Raw genomic sequence first — 14,227 nt, 5'->3', positions numbered from 1 at the left:
TGCTTTAGTTATAGTCTATCTGATGTTTTATAAAGATTCCACATCAGCTCTCCTTTGTACTCCATGCCTGTGCTTATGAAAGCTAGAATAAGGTCATTAGACCATTAGATACAGGACCAGAATTAGGCAATTTAACCCACTAAGTCTGCTCTGCTGTTCAATCAAGGGAAGTTATTTCTTTCAGTTCCATTCTCTGACCTTTTCCCTGTAACCCTTAACCCCCTTATCAGTCAAAAACTTATTAATCTCTGCCTTTAAAACACCCAGTGACTTGGTCTCCACAGCCCTCTGTGGCAAGAAATTCCATTACCGTCTGGTTGAAAAAATTCCCCTTCATCTCAGTTTGTAAAGGAGCATCCTTTTATTCTCGGGCTGAATCCAAGGCGCTCTTTTGAATAGAAACATCTTCCACTTTATCCAGGCCTTTTAGTAATAGATTTCAATAAGATGCTCACTCATCTTACTGAACTCCGTTGAGTATAGGCCCAGAAACATCAAATGTTCATTAAATCAAGCCTTTCATTCCTAGGATCATCCTTGTGAACCTTCTCTGGACACCTGTCTGAGCCAGCACATCTTTCCCAAGATTCGGGACTCAAAATTGCTCAAAGGTGGTCTGATCAATGCTTTAGAAAGTTTCAGCAGTACGTTCATGCTTTTACATTCTAATCTTCTTTAAATGAAGGCTTACTTTGCATCTGTTTTCCATACCACCAACTCAGCCCACAAATTAATCTTATGGGAATCCTCAACTGGGACACCCAAGTCACCTTCATTCTTCCTGTCACAGTACAGAACCCCACACTATATTCCACCTGTTACTTCTTTGTCCACTCAACCCAAGTCCTTCTGTAGACACTCAAATGCCTCAACAAGACCACCTGAACTTTGACCGATCTTCATATTGTATGGAAACTTGGCCACAAAACCATCAATTTATTCATCCAAATCGTTAATACAGTGGTATGCAAAAGTTTGGGCACCCCTGGTCAAAATTTCTGTTACTGTGAATACTTAAGTGAGTAGAAGATGCACTGATCTCCAAAAGTCATAAAGTTAAAGATGAAACATTATTTTCAACATTTTAAGGAAGATTAGTATATTATTTCTGTTTCATATAATTGTAGAGGAAGAAAAAAGGAAAGGAGCACTATGTAAAAGTTTGGGTACCCCAAGAGATTTGAGCTCTCAGATAACTTCTACCAAGGTCTCAGACCTTAATTAGCTTGTTAGGGCTATGGCTTGTTCACTGTCATCATTAGGAAAGGCCAGGTGATGCAAATTTAGAAGTTTTATAAATACCCTGACTCCTCAAACCTTGTCCCAACAATCAGTAGCTATGGGCTCCTATAAGCAGCTGCCTAGCATTCTGAAAATTAAAATAAATGATGCCCACAAAGCAAGAGAAGGCTACAAGAAGGTAGCAAAGCATTTTCAGGTAGCCGTTTCCTCAGTTTGTAATGTAATTAAGAAATGGCAGTTAACAGGAATGGTTGAGGTCTGGAAGACCAAGAGAAATTTCCGAGAGGACCTCTCGTATGGTTGCTAGAAAGGCAAATCAAAACCCCTGTTTGACTGCAAAAGACCTTCAGGAAGATTTACCACACTTGGTCCACCACACCTGGAGTAGTGGTGCACTGTTCTACTGTGCAGTGACAGATGTACAAATATGAGCTTCGTGGAAGAGTCATCAGAAGAAAACCTTTTCTGCGCCCTCACCACAAAATTCAGTGTCAGAAGTTCGCAAAGGAACATCTATCTAAACAAGCCTGATGCATTTTGGAAACAAGTCCTGTGGACTGATGAAATTAAAATAGAACTTTTTGGCCACAATGAGCAAAGTTATGTTTGGAGAAAAAGGGGTGTAGAATTTCATGAAAAGAACACCTCTCTAACTGTTAAGCATGGGGGTGGATCCATCATGCTTTGGGCTTGTGTTGCATCCAGTGGCACAGGGAACATGTGTGTGAAACATTCAGAATAAGGAAAAATCGCTTGCGGGCCAGATAAGCATAGTATCCCAATATCTGCTTGCAGACCGGTCAAAATAACTTTGCGGGCCAGATCCGGCCCATGGGCCATAGGTTGCCTACCTCTGGTTTGCAAGCTATGATACTTGCCAAAGGGGGTGTTACTAAGTAGTAACCATGCAGGGTGCCCAAACTTTTGCTTCAGGCCCTTTTCCTTTTTTGTTATTTTGAAACTGTAATGGAAATAAAAAAGTAATTTGCTTAACATGTTAAAGAAATGTGTCATCTTTAATTTTATGCCTTTTGGAAATCTGGTCATCTTTTACTCACTTAGCTATTCACAGTAACAGAAATTTTGACCAGTGGTGCCCAAACTTCTGCATGCCACTGTATATAAACTGAGAAGTTGTGGTTCCAACATTGACTCATGCAGTACTCTACTAGTCACCGGAGGTGGAATTCTGCAAATTATCCTTTCATTAGGATCTGCCACTTAAATGCACGCAGGAACTGTATATATACACCCAAGTTCCTCTACTCCAATGTGCTCTTTTGATGTAGTGGTTAGTCTATACTGATGTTTCTGACAAGATTATACCTTTTATTATTATTGTTTTTAGCCTCTTTCCTCCTACCAGAATAAAAATGGGGTTGTAAATTATGGACATGAGGTACTGCAGATGCTGGAAATCTCAAACAAATACACAATATGCTGGTCAGGCAGCACCTATGGATGGGAATAAACAGTCGACATTTCAGGCCGAAACCCTTCTTCAGGATGTGTGTATTGCTGAAAGTGGGGTTCCCCTTTTATCTGCCAATCTTTACACTCAAAGGATCATCCTCAATAATTTCTGAGATCATCAACTAATAGTTGCTAGATAAATTTTTCCTTTTGCCCTTCTCACTGCACGATAAATGTAATTGCAAGAATTACAGAACTTGACCTATTACCTCCTCCTTTCCACATTCGAAGACAAACTGACTTATTTGTACTACTTTCAACTTTAGTGCGTTACATTTGCCACTCATTTTGTGATCTCTTCTGCCTTGCAAAAAACAAACACAGATTGGTTGACTGAAAAACTCCATTCAGTCTGCAAATTTGATCATTTAGTTTCCAGTTGCTTGTGACTTTAGTTTTACATTGAAGTCCTGTTCTGGCCTCCCTTTGTCCTCCCTAGATCATATAAACAATCCAATGCAAATTTGAGGGACAACACATCATCTTTCTACCAGATACATTGAATTTAAGAATTTCAGATAAACAGCCATTCTAGTATTGTATCCTGCATAATAATTTTTTATTATTATGTAGTCCTTTACTGTCACCTGTCATTTAGTTTCATCGCATATTCAGTTCTTCCAGCTCTCCATCCTATCAGAGACCATTCCCTTTTTATTTTCTTCTATCCAAGCCTGGAATATCTTGAGCCTGCAATTTCTCTCTTTGAACTTAACTATCTCTGTCTCTGGATAGCCAATCCTGTTGGTTGTGAAGTACAGAAATGAGACCTGAGGGGCCTGAACAACAGACCAGAACAAAACTCTTCCACAAACATTATTACAGTTAGCAAAGATCCTTGCCCAACTTTACTACTACTCAAGTTTTTCTAGTGTTTATAAATGGGCCTGTTACTCAGACACTACATGAGTAATTTTTCTTTCAACTAGCAACTGTTTAAAATAAAATGGATCAAAATTACATGAAAAAGCTTTAAATTTTAAAACCAAATAAATAATTTGAGAATTTTTTCCTTATCTATCTTTTCTTAACTTTTTTTCTTTCTATCTTACCTATTTGTAATCCTAAAATCCCATTTGAGTGATTGGCCTCAGATTCTGCAATAGGTCTAATTTGCAGTTTTTGAGGGCAGATTCTCAAGCATGAGTACTGATATACCTCAACAAACTCCTGCTCTACTCCAAATAGCAGAATATGGCTACAAAATCGTGATAAATTAATAGTTTGAAGCTATCAGCAAAAGAATCCATTAATTGGTCAAATCATCTTCTTCGTCATTTTATCTGTCTCTACCTCTTCTTGTTACCCAGTTATAATTTACCTGTCAGTAGAAAACATTTGGGTTTGTCTTTTATATACAGAGTTGCCATTCTCCTCTTATATTTCCTCTTCCAGATATTCTTCTTTTCAGCACCATTTCACTTACTTAGCTAAGTTTTCATTTGAATTATTTTTGTGACTTCAGCAGTATGCCCCCTCCCTCCCCTGCCCTTTATTTCTGTTTTGTCACATTCACTGTTTTATTATCCATGGAGTTTTGGCTTTGCTTCCTCTATCATTTTTCTGTTTGAGTTTATATACGTAAACTATATGAAATATAATGGTTCATTCATTCCATTATCCCTTCATTATTTGGTTCCACTGTCTTGGCCAGATGCTTACTCCTTCTTTCAATAATCTTTTTGCCCTTTCCTGTTATTGAAACCCCAAGCATATTCTCACCAGTTTTACATTTGTTTTATGTTATTTAGAGATGCAGCACATTAACAGCCCTTTCCAGCCCAACCTGCCCATGAGACCCAATTACACCTATGTGACCAATTAACCTACTGTACATCTTTGGAATGTGGGAGGAAACTGGAGCAGCTGAAGAAAACGCAAGTGGCTACGGGAAGAATGTACAAACTCCTTACAAGTAGTAGAAGGAAATGAACCTGTTGCTGGTGTTATAATAATAATATGCTAATTGTTAACTACAGTGCCGTCCCCTAGCTAATTGGGTTCAGTCCACCTTATTCCCCATCCTTCTCCCTCATTTGTACTGAACGAAGAACTTTTTCTGACCATATTTAAGAACTTCCTCTCCTACCTTTTCCTTTGTCTCAACCAATACTGGAGTAATTAAAATCTCTTTTACTGCCATTGTAAAGTTCTTGCACTCTCTGGCCCAGAATTGTTCTTGCACAGCTCTGTGTAAAATTTTTCTTGTATTTTGCCATTTGATGGCCTATAGAGTAACCTCAGTTCTGTGATAAATTTCTTCCTGCTTAAATCTTACCAAATAAATTGTCTTCAATTCTTCTCGAGTATTCTTTTGTTCTATTTCTTTACTGCATTAAAGACACTTTATTTTAACCACTACCACACCCTTTTTGTTTCTTCCTTACCTTGCAATCGTTTAAACATTTGTAACAGATTACAATAGCAACCTGTGTTTTAGTTTTAAATCTAAAGTAGCTTGAAGGAAGTGTGGAATATTCCAAATGAAGAGGCAGAGAATAGCCCAAGAAGTCTAGCAAGCTCTTTTACCTCTGCCTGTATTTTTGATCAGAATTTTTTTTTTAAGTAAACTGGAACTTGCTGATGTTGGTTTGAAGCAAGTAGAAAGAATGTAGTTTGCATGTTTATTCCCAGTGACAGTTTCTTCAAACATCTTATGGTACTACCAACAACAAGGATGACTGTGTTGCAAGAGAAGGTAGTTCTACACCTGTCTTTGGATTTGCTCATTAGAATAAAGCTGTCCTTGCTTTCGGTACATCAATATGTCTAAAGGAGAATCTAAGCAAAATTCATTCTATTTTATTTTACCCCATTTAAAAATTCTTATTGATGGGTTCAGAACATTTATAAAGTTACCTAGCATGGATAATGATTTGAAAATGACAAATTGCTGTCTTGCCATTTTACTGTGTAATAATACTACTGAAGCTGAAATGATTGTTTTCTGAACTATTTCCAGAATTTCAACAACAACAAAAATTATTTGCCTTCGGAAATGAAAGCTTTTTTCACACCTGGAAAGGTACCTTTTCATCTTTTTAATTCGAACATAGAGAAATATGGAATAACAATTCAGTTTCTGTTAAATATCTTCGGCACATCTCAATCTTGATTTTGTTTCACTTTATATAACATTGAAACCTTTAACTTTTTTGTGTCTTGTGCTTTTGATATCTGTATATTTGATATCTGGGTTCAACAGCTTGGAAAGGTGTGAATTAAGTAAAACAGAAGAATGCAGGAGAAGTATGTGTGCCTCCAGAATAAAGAATAAGACAAAGTTTAGAAAGGCTTAAGAATTTATGCCTAACTTAAGGCAACCTGAAGACAACATTGAAAAGAAAGGTGGTAAATACATGACTGAAGGTGTTCTATTTGAATTAATGCAGATTACAAAATAAGGTGGATGAGCTTAGAGCTCAGAGCTCAGCTAGCAAATGGCAGGTATGAAGATGTGGGCATCACAGTCGTGGGTGAAACAAGATCACAGCTGGGATTCTGGGTGGGGTGACTCTATTGGCAAAAAATGAAATCATATCTTAGAGGCAACAAAGGAATCCTTGAGTTAAGAAACTGCAATGGTAAAAAGACCCTGATAAGAATTATATACAGACTTCTGAATAGTAGCCAAGATGTGGGGTACAAATTACAAAGGGAGTGAGAAAAGGCATGTAAATAGGGCAATTTTACATAGGTCATGGGGGATTTCAACATGCAGGTAGATTGGGAAGATAGTATGGTACTGGATCCCAAAAGAGGAATTTGTAGAATGCCTAGAATGTGGCTTTTTAGAGCAGCTTGTGCTTGAGCCCACTAAGAAAAAGACAATTCTGGACTCTGGTGTAGTGCAATGACCCATATTTGAATAGGGAGATTGAAAGGAACCTCAGTGTTGTATATGATTAACATTGAGCTAATCTGGAAGCAAACCCCTGTTGTTACTATGTTGCTTGATTTAACTTGGAGATGATGGTATTTAAATTCTGGCACAAATGTCAAAAATCTTTCATTGATTCAGTTTTGTCCAGAATCACCACTCTGCTTGTGAGCTGGCTTTGTGGAGACCGTACCTGATCCTCTTGTAACTTTCAGGGTCATCAGACTCGAATGCCTCTTATCTGGCCCTCAGCAGATTGTGAATCTTGTGGTTCACCCAGAACTTCTGGTTGGGAAAGACTGAACAATTTTGTGCAAAAACACTCATCCACAACTGTTTTAATAAAGTTCATGAGAGCTTTGTTGTATTCATTCAGATCCACTCGAGTCCTTGAACATGCAATTCCATAGCCGCTCCTCTGTCTCCTGCATCTACCTCTTTGTTGTCCTAATCCCTGGAGCACTGCTCTTTAGCATCTGCCTGTGTGCAGGTAGGAGAAGGAAGCCACATTTACAGAAATGTGGTCTGTGCATGGAATGGTAGGCATTCCTTTTCTTAGTATAACAGCGGTCTAGCGTGTTGGGACCTATGCTGCCACAGCTTATATGCTGATTGTGATTGGGCTGGATTTTCTTCAGACAAGCCTGTATGAAGTCCCTGACTATAATTTGAAATGTATCAGGATGGATTGTTTCTAGTTTGGAGACGGCATCATGTACTACCTTGAGCGCTTGATTATAGTTGAACGTTGGTGTTATGTAAACTGCGGTCAGGATTATGGAGGAAAAGTCCCTAGGTAAGTATAATGGATGGCATTTGCTTGTTAGGTGTTCAAGGTCAGGGACCACGAGTTTGACAAAACTGCCACATCAGAACATCACCAAGAGTTTATCATGAAACACTGACCTCCACCTTTAACCTTTCCAAATCAGCAGTGTGGTCCACTCTGTAAGTTGAGAAGCCTTTAGATCTGACTGCTGTATCTGGTGTGCTGAAAGAAAGCCACATTGCCCTCAAACATAGAACACAAACTCTCATTTCCCTCTGCTATAGCAATCTTCAGGTCCTCAGTTTTGTTCTCTAGCGACGGCATATTTGCTAACAAGGTGCTGGGTAGATAGGACCTAATCCATCTGTGTTTCAATCTGGCGTATAGTCCCCCCCCGTATTGCCTTGATTCCGGACATGCCAATCAACCTTCCTCCACTTAAGGCTGTCGTACCTGCTTGGTGGGATGAGTCCTTCAGAGGATCGTGAAATCTGTAGATCATTAGATTAATTTAAAATACATTTGAAGGGCAATTACATGCTGCAGAATGCCATGAGAGTTCTTCAAAGTATAGCCCGCAGAACATTGCTGTGGCCCACTGGTGTCATCTTGCTTTTCTAGCCTATTTTCTAAATGGAGAGCAAGTTCAGAAACCGGAGGTGCAAAGGGACTTGGGGGTCCTATGTGCAGGATTCCCCAAAGGATAACTTGCAGGTTGTGTCAATAGTAAGGAAGGCAAATGCAATGTTAGCATTCACTTTGAGAGGAATAGAAAAGCAAGGATGTAATGCTGAGGCTCTGTAAAATGTTGGTCAGACTATATTTGGAACATTGTGAGCAGTTTTGGGCCCCGTATCTAAAGATAAATCTTCTGCCATTAGAGAGGGTCTAAATGAGATTCTGGTTTAATATCACTGGCATATGTCATGAAATTTGTTTTTTATGGCAATAGTAGAGTGCAATACATAATAAAAATATATATTACAATAAAAAATGCATATTATTAAACAAGTTGTGCAAAAGGAGAGCAAAAAAGGAATAATGAGATAGTGTACATGGGTTCATTGTCCATTCAGAATTCTGACGGTGGAGGGGAAGAAGCTGTTCCTAAAACATTGAGTGTGTGTCTTCAGGCTCCTATACTTCTTCCTTGATGGTAGCAATGAGAAGAGGGCATGTCTTGGGTGATAGGGGTCCTTAATAATAGATGCAGCCTTTTTCAGGCATTACTTTTTGAAGATATCCTCGATGCTGGGGAAGCTAGTGCCTATGATGGAGTGGGCTAAGTTTGGAGCTTTCTGCAGCTTTTTCCAATCCTTTCCAGAGTATCTGGTGACATACTAAGTCTCCTCATGTAGTGCCTTCCTTGTAATTGCATCAATATGTTGGGCCCAGAATAGATCTTAAGGGATGCTGACGCTCAGGAACTTGAAACTACTTGATCTTTCCACTGTTGATCCAGACTCAATGATGAATCCCTGGTTATTGTCCAGTTCTCTGACATAAAGCAATCCTGTAAGCATTCCTTTTCCTCCCTTGACCCATACTTTCTTGGTCCTCAACTTGAGAGGCTGTTTCCAATATTGGGAGAATCTCAGACCAGAGGGTAAAGCCAGAATAGAAGGTCATCTCTTTTAAAACAAAAATGCATAGGAATTTCTTTAACCAGAGTGTAGTGAATCTTTGAAAGTAGAGATTAATGGGTTCCTTATTAGTAAGACTGAAAAGTTACAGGAAGATGCTAGGAGAAAGGGGTTGAGAGAGAAATCAATTTGGTAGGCCAAATGGCCTAGTTCTGCTCTGATGTCATGGTCTTATTGTATCTATTCAGGGGATGCTGGGGAATGCTCCTTCTAGGGTCAGGTAATGGTGATTTCAAAATAAAATGAAGCTTGTATTTTTCAATAATGGATAATTTCATGATATTTATTAATTAAACCATAGCATTTAAAACTGTGGTTGTTTACTGACTTCAATTTTAATTTACAGATCAGTAACATTTTGGATTTTTGTTCCATATAGCCAAAGGCGACAAATGTTCTTGGTGCAGTAAATAAGCCTCTGTCATCAGCTGGAAAACAGGCACAGACCAAGTCATCACGGATGGAGACTATGAGTAATGCCAGCAGCAATTCTAATCCCAGTTCTCCTGGAAGAAGTAAAGGAAGGTACAAAATTACAAACCTGACATTTCTATATTTGGTGAGGAGTTACTTAGGTCTACTTAAAATTGAAAGGACATTCAGTTATCAATCAACCCAATTAGTTTTTTTTGTTTCTTCAAGTTTCTAATCTAGAACATTAACTTTATGAAGAAACTTTCACATCTTAGCAGTAAAATTAAAATTATTTTGCACAGAAAACATAATTCCCAATAAAACATTTAGTTTTGATCCAATACTTCCACCTAAGTGTCCAGTATTACTAAATTCCAATGCCGTTAAATTTGAAAGCCAAAAAATTTTATGCAGTAACCATTTTAAAAGCCAGTCTATTTTCTGTAGTGAAAATGGTTTGAGATACCATTTCTGTAAGCAACAGTTTGAAGAAAAACAAGATAACTAAAATATTGAAAAGGAAAACATGGAATTCGTTTATAAGAAACACTCTTGGAGAAAGCTAGCTGTTGGAAATTTTTGGCAAAGTGGCAGATTATGAATAATGGCTAAATAATTAGTTCTATAACGAACTATGAAATTGATTAGGAATGTTCCAGGTTAGACTGCTGTTTGTTCAGATGGAAGGGAAATTATTGGAGTTAATTCTTTAGTGAACTTCGCCAAGTAGCTTGTTTTATAGGAATGACGTATCTAAAAGGAGAGGAACTAAACATTCTTTGCAGAGTTGCACCCAGAGAAGTATCGGTGTCCACCTACAGTACCATGGCAGTTTCTATTCTTTTAAAGATAATAGAGATGAGCATAAGAGTTGTTCACTACTTTGTTTCAAAATTGTAATTAGCTAATTCTGAATTATTTGATTGAAATTATTTCTCTTTAGGAAGCCTCATTTTATACTTAAAACAAATAAAAATGGAGTTTACTGGTTTATAATCTTTCCACCAAATACTATGGAATAACCATGATAATGAAAAAGGGTAATTTTATCCTTTTCAGAACAACCATTATGATAGCAGCATAATCTTAATGCAAGTAACAATTATTTAATGTGGGGAAAATCATGCCCCGGAAGACTCATTAGTAAACGGTTCTGGTTAACTGGGTAATCAGTTAATCTGGGCAGCTGCTTATTTAGGACAACTCTTAAAGAACAAAAACTAAATGAGAAAATATCTGGGATTCCCTTCATTTATTTGGGACACTAATTTGCCACTTAATTAAGACAGGAGACTGTTGCTGAATAGTTTCTAACTAGCTTCAGTGTTTCTGTTGGACACTACACCAGGCTTAAAGTGAACAGTTTTTAAATAGCATCAGTTGCCTATGTTTGTGTTCAAAAAGTACTGGTTTTTCTCACTGATAGTTGTGAGAAATAAGCAGTAAGACAATTCAGAATTGTTTTGCTCACTGCGGTTTCAAGCATTCAGAAATGGAGATTCCAGTAATGGCCAGGATTGAAAATAAAATAATTTCACTGCTTCAAGTTAGGAACTATGAAGAATTTGAAAATATCAAGAATCACCTTGAATGTTACAATGAAAATGAAGATTTGGAGGATGCAATAATCAAAAGCATTGAGTGAAAGCAGACTGTTATCTGCACTAGGTGTCTCTGCTAACTTCATTCATTTATAATCAAAAGAACATGTTAGTGTACAATGGATGAATTTCTCCATTGATAACTATTAGGAACACAGTTTTATATTTGCATTTCCATGAAACATTGGTTAATTGGACCAAAATTATTGGTTCCGATGTGTCCCAATCCATTAAATCCACTGTGTTGATTATTCTCTTTTGGAATAACAGGTAATGTTTAAACTATAATTGCTGTACATTTATATTGCATCAGTTTAGAAAAAATGGGGGATAAGCTACTTATAGAAATGTGTCAATAGATGAGTGAAATAATGTAATGAAAGAAAAAGGAAATAAATTTAATTATGTTGGGTACATTTAAATATTCAATTTGTTAATGATTTATTTGAGGCTGGATAGCTCTGAAATCGATCACAGTGAAAATGAAGACATCACAGTAATGAAGAATCCTCCTCTTCAAGCAAAGAAAATGGAAAAGAGGGAAGACTCAGACCATCTGAGGGTATGTCTAACTGTGTTCAAGAGAAGACTGTATTCCATGGCAAAGCTTTTTTGAGGTCAGAACTAATTTGATATAGTGTTATTAAGGATGTATCACTGGTTTGGGGATAAGGCAAGATGGATTATCAGGATTAGTAGTTAATTACTAAATGGTGATTTCCATGGTATGCAGAAGTATTTTTTATGGAGCATGTTGGAAGGTTAGTTTCTTTTTCAGTTTTGGTGTTCAAGGAAGAAGGGCTTCATTGAAAACAAATTATCTGTATGTTTGTATATATACCTTTACACATTTTATTACTTAATGTTATGTGATTTTAGTCTTTTCCCTTGATTTTACTTCACCCAGATTTTACACTCCAGTTCTTAAAAGCCTGAATTTGCATAGATATGATTCAAAATTTAATTAGATCATGGTTCATTATATTTCAACTCTGTGTGCCATTGCTGCTGAAATAGCAGTATCTTTGCTTCATAAAACTTTACTGATTCCATGTGTGATTGCTCGTTCCTCTTAGACTTCAAAGGGGTTTGAGTTCCAGATTTGGCCTCTGATGTTTTGAAAAAAGCCTACTTATTTATTTCACTGCAAGTCAGCCTAGCTCAAAATACGAGTTATTGGCCTCTTGTTCAGGATTTTTCCTGCCACTAAAAGGTTTTACTATATGCATCCTTTCCTGCTCTTCATTTCAAAGATTTGAATTGGATCACTTGTTAAACCTTCAAAACTTAAAATAAATACGAACTACAATGATGTAGCTTGTCTTTTTTTAAAAAGTCATAAACTGATACACAAATGCTTTCAAGCAAAATTGTCAATAAACCACGAGGTTCTGCATGATGGATGATCAAAAGTTATTAATGTCTTTTAAGTGTGGAAAAGAAAGGACAATGTGTAAGTGGGATAGAAGAAATTCCAGATCCAAAGACTTGACAGCTAAGACTGTTAAAGTGATTGAAGGGATTCTTAAGAGATCCAAATTGGATTAGCATAAGGATTCCTAAAGATTGGAGATTTGGAGGAGTTTAACTGTATGGTCAGTTGTGGGTATTGGTGGTGGAAGGGAGATTGGGATTTTAAAAAAATCAAGAATGAAGATCTTGAAAAACAGGGTATTGGTTAACCAAGAACTCGTATGGATCAGGGAGCACAGACTTGACCAGTGATTGGTATTTGAGTGCGTTAGGATTCAGATACTAGGGTTTATGATGACGAGAACAAGGAATACAAGCTACAGTCATATTGATATGGTAAAAAAGTAAACATATCGAAGACATGAATTTTCATCAGTAAATGAGCTAAAGTGAGACTGGAGTCAGGAATTATTGTAGTAGAAAGTAGTTCTCAGTAATGGTGTGGTCTGAAGGTTAGATAATGTAATGTGTAATGTTAACAGAACCGCAGTCTCCGGTTTACAGCTCCAGGACCTCCCCATAGGCCCAGGTGAGAGGACCCTACTCTGTGACGTCACCACCGGCCAACCCCGTCCCGTTGTCACGGCAAACTGGTGGCACCGTGTTTTCGACTCCATTCATAACTTAGCGCACCCCTCCATCAGGACAACTGCCCGGATGGTCTCCAGCAGGTTCGTTTGGCACGGTCTCCGCAAGCAGGTCAGTGACTGGGCCAAAACGTGCATGCACTGCCAGACGGCCAAGGTGCAGCGGCACACCAAAGCTCTGCCGCAGCAGTTCCACCCCACCCACCGGCGTTTCGACCACATTCATGTGGATATTGTGGGCCCCCTGACAGTGTCACGTGGAGCGTGGCACCTCCTCACTATCGTGGACCAATTCACCAGATGGCCAGAGGCGATCCCGCTCACCGACACCACCTCCGAATCTTGCGCCCGGGCACTAATTACCACCTGGGTGTCCTGCTTTGGTGTACCGGCCCACATTACCTCTGACAGAGGCGCCCAGTTCACCTCCAGCCTGTGGTCAGCTATGGCCAGCTTTTTGGGGACACAGCTGCACCACACAACTCCCTACCACCTACAGTCGAATGGCCTGGTGGAGCGTTTCCACCGTCACCTAAAGTCAGCTCTCATGGCCCGCCTGCGAGGAGCTAACTGGGTGGACGAGCTTCCCTGGGTCCTACTTGGCATCCGCACGGCGCCCAAAGACGATCTGCACACCTCGTCAGCCGAGTTGGTGTACGGCACACCCCTGGTCGTCCCCGGGGAGTTCATACTAGCCCCAAGGGGGCAAGAGGAGGAACCCGCAGCAGTCCTGGGCAGACTACGTGAGAGGCTCGGCAACTTGGCCCCCATACCCACTTCGCAGCATGGGCAGAACCCGACCTGTGTACCCAAAGACCTGCAGAGCTGTAAGTTTGTTTGAACGAAGGGACGGGCATCGGTTACCGCTGCAATGGCCCTACGAGGGGCCGTTTATGGTGCTCAGGAACAATGGGTCCACGTTCGTGCTGGAGGTTGGGGGGAGAGAGGAGGTTTTCACGGTGGACCAACTCAAGCTGGCCCACGTGGACGTGGCGCAACCGGTCGAGTTCCCGGTACCACAGCACAGGAGCCGACCTCCCAAACAGGGTCCAGCCCAGACTGTGGACATTGGGGGGTGTATCGCCAGTTCCTGGCGCACTCGAACCAGCTCACAAATAGCCAGCGCGCCGGCATAAAGGCCAGTC

General features: G+C 39.3%; 1 protein-coding gene across 3 annotated transcripts in view; it reads left to right on the top strand.

The window, feature by feature from the left end:
• Positions 1-14,227, top strand: part of LOC132391212 (sister chromatid cohesion protein PDS5 homolog B-like) — a 278,188-nt gene that overhangs the window by 244,146 nt on the left and 19,815 nt on the right. For all 3 annotated transcript variants that reach the window (XR_009511122.1, XM_059964116.1, XM_059964115.1), the window contains 3 exons: positions 5,678-5,740; positions 9,387-9,532; positions 11,473-11,584. Coding sequence is in view for 2 of the 3 variants with exons in the window: in XM_059964116.1 (XP_059820099.1) it covers positions 5,678-5,740; positions 9,387-9,532; positions 11,473-11,584 (321 nt within the window). In the remaining variant the exon portion in view is untranslated. The remainder of the gene's footprint in view (positions 1-5,677; positions 5,741-9,386; positions 9,533-11,472; positions 11,585-14,227) is intronic.

The sequence above is a fragment of the Hypanus sabinus genome, chromosome 3 (assembly GCF_030144855.1).
Source record: "Hypanus sabinus isolate sHypSab1 chromosome 3, sHypSab1.hap1, whole genome shotgun sequence".
Taxonomy (NCBI): domain Eukaryota; kingdom Metazoa; phylum Chordata; class Chondrichthyes; order Myliobatiformes; family Dasyatidae; genus Hypanus; species Hypanus sabinus.
The sequence above is the reverse complement of the archived record's forward strand: the minus strand, read 5'-3'. Positions and strand labels throughout refer to the sequence as shown.